We start from the raw sequence: 6,667 nt of genomic DNA, 5'->3' as shown, positions 1-6,667 counted from the left end.
TTTAGGAGAGAGAGGATCGATACCGCCACTGCCACCGTCACCGCCACCACGCGCTCGTCCTCGCCTCCCTCTCCGTGACGCCGTTAAAAAAACCTTTAATCGCCGCCAACGCGCTCGTCCTCGCCTCCCTCTCCGTGACGCCGTCGTCTGCCGTCCCGTCTCGCGCTCTACCGCGACACCATCTCCCACCCCTTCCTGCCCCCTCCTTTTGCCACCGCCCTTTCGCCACCGCCACCGCCCCCCTGTTTCACTTAATTAATTTGTTTTTACTACATGTTTTCAGGACTGACATATGGCGGACGATAGAGCTGACCCGATTATGGACAACTATGATCCGGACGCTGAAGACCATATAATGGGCATCATAAACGGCGATATTCTTTATGTGCCGACCGAACAAGAAGAAGATGATATCTCTTCTTATCTGAACCTTGGCGGTGAAGATGAAGGCCGTCAGCAAGATGATGCCGAACAAACGTCGATAAACGACGATCTTCAATTGGAAGTAGCAACCACCTCCGGCGCCGAGGTATATATATACATTGAGCCTCTGGTGATACAAACTAACTGATTTAAAGAAATATGTGTGTACTAACGCGCGCGACTCTCTTTCTTATTTTAGCCCTCGGCCGGATCGTCGAAACAATCGAGTACGTCATCAAAGCGTGGCGCAACCAAGACGATGAAACAAGGAGAAACGTGTACCATCGAGGTTGTCGACAGTGCAACCGGCAGGCCGCTGGAGCCCCGCAAGAACGCCACCAAGTTTATCAGCCAATGCGGAGCCGTTGTTAGAGACAACGTCTCGATCACCGTCCAGGAGTGGAATGAGCCAAAGAAGGCACGTCTTGGTTTCACTTTTGTCGATAAGAGAACAAAAAAAAGATTACTTGAAAAAGCTTATGGAACATTTCGTTCTACCTCCGGAATACAACAAATTCGATGAGGAGGGTAACAAGATTGAGGAAAACAAGGAGAGGAGGAGGCTAGTCAAACAGTTCGCTCTTCATAAGATGGCCGACGCATTCCGGAAATTCAAGCAAAATCTAGCCCATGACTATGTCAAGGAGAACAAGACTCCCGATTTCAAAGGACAATATGAGAAACTGAAACATGATTGGCCAGAATTTGTGAAGCAAAATAAATCGGAGCAGTTCATTCAAATATCGAAAAAATAAGGAAAATGCGGCTAAGAAGGAGTACAATCATATTATGGGGCCAGGAGGGTATCGCCTTTGGGAGCCTAGGTGGGAGAAGATGGAGAACGAGCTGAGGGCGCGAGGAATCCGTCCAGGTACGGAGGGATGGGACCCAAGGGCCAAAAGCTGGTGGTACGGGCATGGGGGAACGCTAAACCCGGAGACAGGGGAGTGTGTTTACCGGGGCAAAATGTTTAAACCCACCCAAGCCCTTATTAACGCAATGAGGGATGCTCAAGAGGGGAAGATCAAGTTCAACAGAGAGAACGACGCGCTTGCAAAATCCCTCGGGAATCCTGAACATGGAGGACGTGTACGAGGCATGGGGCACATTCCGTGGAAAATAGGGTTCTCCCAGAACGATGACCCGTACGGTTACAGAAGCCGTAAGAGAAAGATGGATCGGGATGCAGATGTTGTGGTGCGGTTGGCATCGGGAATGGATGAGATGAAGAGAACCGTGAGTGTACTAGTACAAGAAAGAGATGCAGCTCGGGCGCAGCATGAAGATCATCCAGCGGATCTCGGAAGCCAGCAGCGGAGAAGCAGCGTGGCTTCCACGGAGGCCCCACCGGCTGGTGCACATGCACCGACGATCGAAATTACTGCACCGGAGCCTCCGGCGATCGAAATTACTGCACCGGAGCCTCCTCGCTACCCCGTGGATGATGTAAAGGAGATGAAAGAATGTCATCTGTATTATCCTATCGGGAACATGTCCATGAAGGTAGCCATCGGCAGTGCTTTACCATGTTTACCTGGAGCACTCCACCACAACAACCCCATTCAAGATGGCTATGCTCGTGTCACGGTGGAGGACATAGTCCAAGGGTTTGAGGACCTGGAGATTGACATTGCTACACCTGAAGGGGCGAGAAGACTTGGAGATGTCAAGCGCCATATCATTCTATGGCAAAAGAAGTTTATCAAGTTTCCAGGCGAGGCGCCAAGCCCAAGTCCACCCCCTACGGTGGTGGTGGCAGTGGCGGTGGTGGTGGTGGTGCTTCACCTACACCTCCTTCACGTCAGCCGACGCCGCCCCCCAATTCACCTCCGGCGGGTAAGCAGCCGCCGCCCCCCAGTCCGCCCCGGGCGGGTATGCAGACGCCGCCCCCCAATCCACCTCCGGCGAAGAAGCAGAAGCAGTCCTGGATTATTAACCCGGACCCTTATGTACCTAAGATAACAAAGGTACCGGAGCCATCACTGAAGCCTCTCCCCACGAGGCCTTGGGAACGTAGTGTCGAGGAAGTCGACGCGGCCGCGACTGCTGATTATGAGAAATGGAAGGCGGACTGCAAGAAGAAAAGAGAGCCCGAGCCCAAGCCAATATTTTCTGATGAGCAAAAGAAGTGTGCTAAGTCATTTTTGAACACACCATCCCAAGCCGCGAAGAATCTGCCTGACGACTATGCACGTGAACTTCGTAAGCAGGCACTCATGTTCAAGGAGAAGAAAGAGCGGGTGGAGAAGCAGGAGAAGAAAGCCTTGGAGGAGGCCGAGAAAGAATTAGAAAGTAAAAAAGCGGGAAACGAGTTGCCTAGCTCGGGGAACAAAGTAAACAATCGATTGCCCCGCTTATAGTGAAAGCCGCCGGTCCGGATGCCCCCGATATCATAGAAGCTGCGGCAGCACAGGGATTGACTGTAACGAGTGCCAGAGAACAAGCGGACAACTTAGGTATGACTCTTCGTGAACTGTTAGGCTTTGATGAGGCGCCAGTGAAGGAGGTAGTAATTACATATGTGCCAAATGGGCCTCTCGTCGAGCCTGCGCAGGAAGAGGATCTACCTCCACAAATGACAAGTCTGCTGAAATGGTACAAGGGTTACATAAAAAATAAAAACGCCAAAGAATATATTTATGCGGAAGTTAGATATGAGCATCACTTCAAACATTACTATGTACAAATTCATCTGAGTGAATTGTTCCAGCTTTTCAATCTGCGCGAGCTTGATAAATCTATCATCAGTTGCTATGCTCTGTAAGTGATTTATTTCTACCCCATCTCGTTCATATTGCCTGCACTATATATATGTCCTAACTATATTGTTGTGTACGCTATTATATATGCGGAATGAAGATTAAGGAATGCAGAGTAAGGAACATCCTTGATGTTGGGTTCATTGACCCACACATCGTTAATGGATATGTGTTAGAGCATCACCCCGCCGACGTGGAGGAAGACCTGTGTCAGTTTCTTACAAAGCAGGAACTCAAAAGTGATATTCTATTTCCTTACCATTTTGGGTGAGTGTTTCTGTCTTGAGCATATTCTCTTTTGTTTACTCCATGCATGGTATGTGGCCGGCTAATCGATGAGTTATGCATGACTGTGCATGTATCGTGTTCGCAGGTTCCACTGGATTCTGCTAGTAATTAAATTTGACACCTCAGAATGTCTCGTCCACGACTCTCTGACTCTGGATTCAAAGCTTTGGAGCGACATGAGAAGAATGCTGCAGAAGTAATTATTTTCATTCATTTGCGCTCTATATCGATCGGCCTATTTCGTTCATTTCCTAATTAATATCAAGTAACTAATAACTCTCTTGTTCATTTAATTTTCTTTGCCTTGTAGGGTTTGGAGACGGTTCTCAGATGAAAGGGTCGGTGAATTCAAAAAAGAGCTACATTTCATGCGGTCAATGGCTAAGAATGGTGGCGATATTCAGCCAGCGGGGACCAATCTATGTGGATACTATGTCTGTGAGATGATCCGGAGATACACCTCTGAGCGGGTTCCGAGTGATAACAATGAGAAGAGGAATAACCTCCGGAAGATGCTTAGTCCAGAAGCTCGCTTCCGACCACTTCAAGAGGAACTAGCTGGATGGTTCACGAGGGAAGTCCTCCATCCTAAAGGAGAACACTATTACGAGGACGTAGAACTTCATATGCATTAAATTATGTATGGAAACTTGTTCAAAATTGTATATGGTCATCCGATGATATTGAATATATATTGTATATTCCTCTTGAATTCTTTTCAGTTCTAATTTCAAATTTGTTTGAAATTGTACATTCATATGCATGTATGTAGTACCGTAGAATATGTGAAACTCCTTCAAAATTAAAATAAAGCACAAAAGAAATAAAACAATACAAATTAAACAGAAAACAGGTTTAGGGAGGGCAGGTTTAGGGGGGGGGGGGGGGGGGCTAAAACCCAAAACCTGCGGCGGCCTTTAGTCGCGGTTGGCCAGAATAACCCCGACTAAAGGTCCTCCGCCCCGACGGTCGCCTGGCGCCCACGTGGACGGGCCTTTAGTCGCGGTTCGTAAGCAACCGCGACTAAGGGGGGGGGGGGGTGGGTGGGGGGCTTTAGTCGCGCTTATTTGGTCGCGGTTGCGCAACCGCGACTAATGGCAGTTGCGAACCGCGACCAAAGGCCCTTTTTCCACCGGTGCATGTTTGCAATTTCAAGTACAAATGAAGCGTGAAATTGTACCTTTTGTGAAAATTTGAAGTCTAGAAGTCTATGATTAGATAATTCTTTGAAACTTAAAATCGCCCATGATTATTTTTCTAAAATGAGGTTTTCATGTGTTACATTTTTTGAAGTCTAGGTGATGTGCAGACCGAAAGATGGTGGTGTCGACTATATGGGTGAATATGCCTTTAAAGTAACCTTAGTTGAACTTGGCAAGATACACAAATTTGTAAGTTGTGAGTTGCCTATGGATGTACCAAGGGCTACATTGACCCATCAATGGAGGTATTTTTTTGTAGTGACTGGTACTAAACGTATTATCAATTTTAGCTCACCGGTACCCGTCGAAATGTCCCCTAGAGATTTTCGATGGCAGAATAAAAATAACATGTTAGCAGACCTCACACGAGGCTAGTGACATGGAACTAGTGACGGGCCTCCCACACTAGTGTCAATGGTGTGTGCCTAAGCCACTAACCAAATATTGGCATGTCACTAGGTCTTTGTGGAAGGCTCTTTATACTCGCCTCGCACGAATCTAACCCTAATACCATCCATTCCCCTATCTCCGTCACCACCCCCAAATGACGCCTTGTCCTCTCATCCTTTCGGCACCCCTCTCCATCCATGTTGTCATGTGCTACACTTCTTCCTCGTCCCCCACGTGTGGCTATGCTAGTATGCCACTGCTCTGATCCTCGTTTCCTCCCCTACTGTGCGGCTCCGACCAAAGTGAGTGGCTCTCTTCCTCTGTGCCGGCTCGCGGCTCCTCCTCGGGACCGTCTTGCCTCTCCGGGGCAGATCCTCCCCCTACTTTGATACGTGAGTGCGTTGGGCAATCCAAATTTTCAAGAAGACGAGAGAGAAATAACAGAAGAACCAATTACATGAGCAGAGACAACTTCATTTAACGGGAACCAACAAAGGGATCTCTTTATACACATGAGAAGAGGGCCAAGGGAATTTACAACTTCTTAGCGATCGAAAGCCACTGAAAAACGGCAAACGAATTTGCTCAAGAGGTGGTAAAAGAAAAGTCAACCAAAGAATCGCGCACGAGCTTCTTTGCCCTCCCTCCTCAGCGCCATAGCCGAAGGAGAATTCAGAGCTGCTTGAAGCCGAAGCGCATGAGGAAGAAGACAAGCCTTCCCACCACCACGACGGACTCGACGAACCACATCAGGTGGTACACCACCTTCCCGTACAGCACGGCCACCACGTTCACGCGCGGCCGCCACCGGAGCATCGCCGGCAAGGCGCTCGACCGGACCTTTGAAGCCGTCGGCGACGGCCCGCTTCCGACGGCCTTCGTAGGCGTCCGCTCCAGCGACCTGCTGGCACTACTGCTCCTGCTCTCCATCGCCGGCGCTGCCTCTCTTAGTATCGGCTCCTCCGACGCCGCACTGGGAGTACTGCTCCGGCGCCGGGACGACGACGACTTCCTCGGCATCGTCCGCTTCCGTATCCACTCCGCCACTTTACCGCGCGCCATTAAATCAATCCAAGTTGAATGATTTCCGCCTGATCGAGTCGGCTCTCGGTTGCTTCTGGACAGGCCCTGCTTTTGGATAGCTACAGCTCTGCACGTACGTCTGACCTCCTCCTCCTCCTCTCGACCAAGCTTTATATGTTGAGCTGATGATGCCGCCACAAGCAGAATGTGTAAACTAAAGCTAGTACTCCGTGGAAGATTCCGATTTCCGATCACTATTGACTGGAGAGTAGAAATGGACAAGGAGGCGCGAAAAGTAAAATAACACGAGAGAGTTGAAGACTGGAGGAATACGATTCAAAGTCAAATCCACGCCATGTCAATAGACAAAAACACGGCGAGCCTGACAGCTGTGGGGTTCCTTGGAAGATTCCAATCTGAACCGAAACCGCAGATTTCCTGACCTTGTGAGCGCAAATGGCTTGGGGAAGGAGATCACGAAACTCTCCACTCGTCTCCCGACGAGGCCCCCGAGCGACGTTTTTCCCATCCGGACGGTGAAATTCGGCCAGTCGCGGCCCCGGTTCCTCGTTTTCGTCCGGA

The 6,667-nt window shown here is 49.4% G+C and overlaps 1 protein-coding gene across 1 annotated transcript; it reads right to left on the bottom strand.

Annotated features, from left to right (window-relative positions):
• Positions 1-5,538: 5,538 nt before the first annotated feature.
• On the bottom strand, positions 5,539-6,335 carry LOC127343047 (uncharacterized). Its single transcript, XM_051369124.2, has one exon. It carries the CDS (start codon positions 6,122-6,124, stop codon positions 5,735-5,737), a length of 390 nt encoding a protein of 129 aa, XP_051225084.1. The 5' UTR covers positions 6,125-6,335; the 3' UTR covers positions 5,539-5,734.
• Between the last annotated feature and the right edge of the window lie 332 nt (positions 6,336-6,667).

The sequence above is a fragment of the Lolium perenne genome, chromosome 3 (assembly GCF_019359855.2).
Source record: "Lolium perenne isolate Kyuss_39 chromosome 3, Kyuss_2.0, whole genome shotgun sequence".
Lineage (NCBI taxonomy): Eukaryota > Viridiplantae > Streptophyta > Magnoliopsida > Poales > Poaceae > Lolium > Lolium perenne.
Note: the sequence above shows the minus strand (reverse complement) of the source record. Positions and strands in the feature narration are given on the sequence as shown.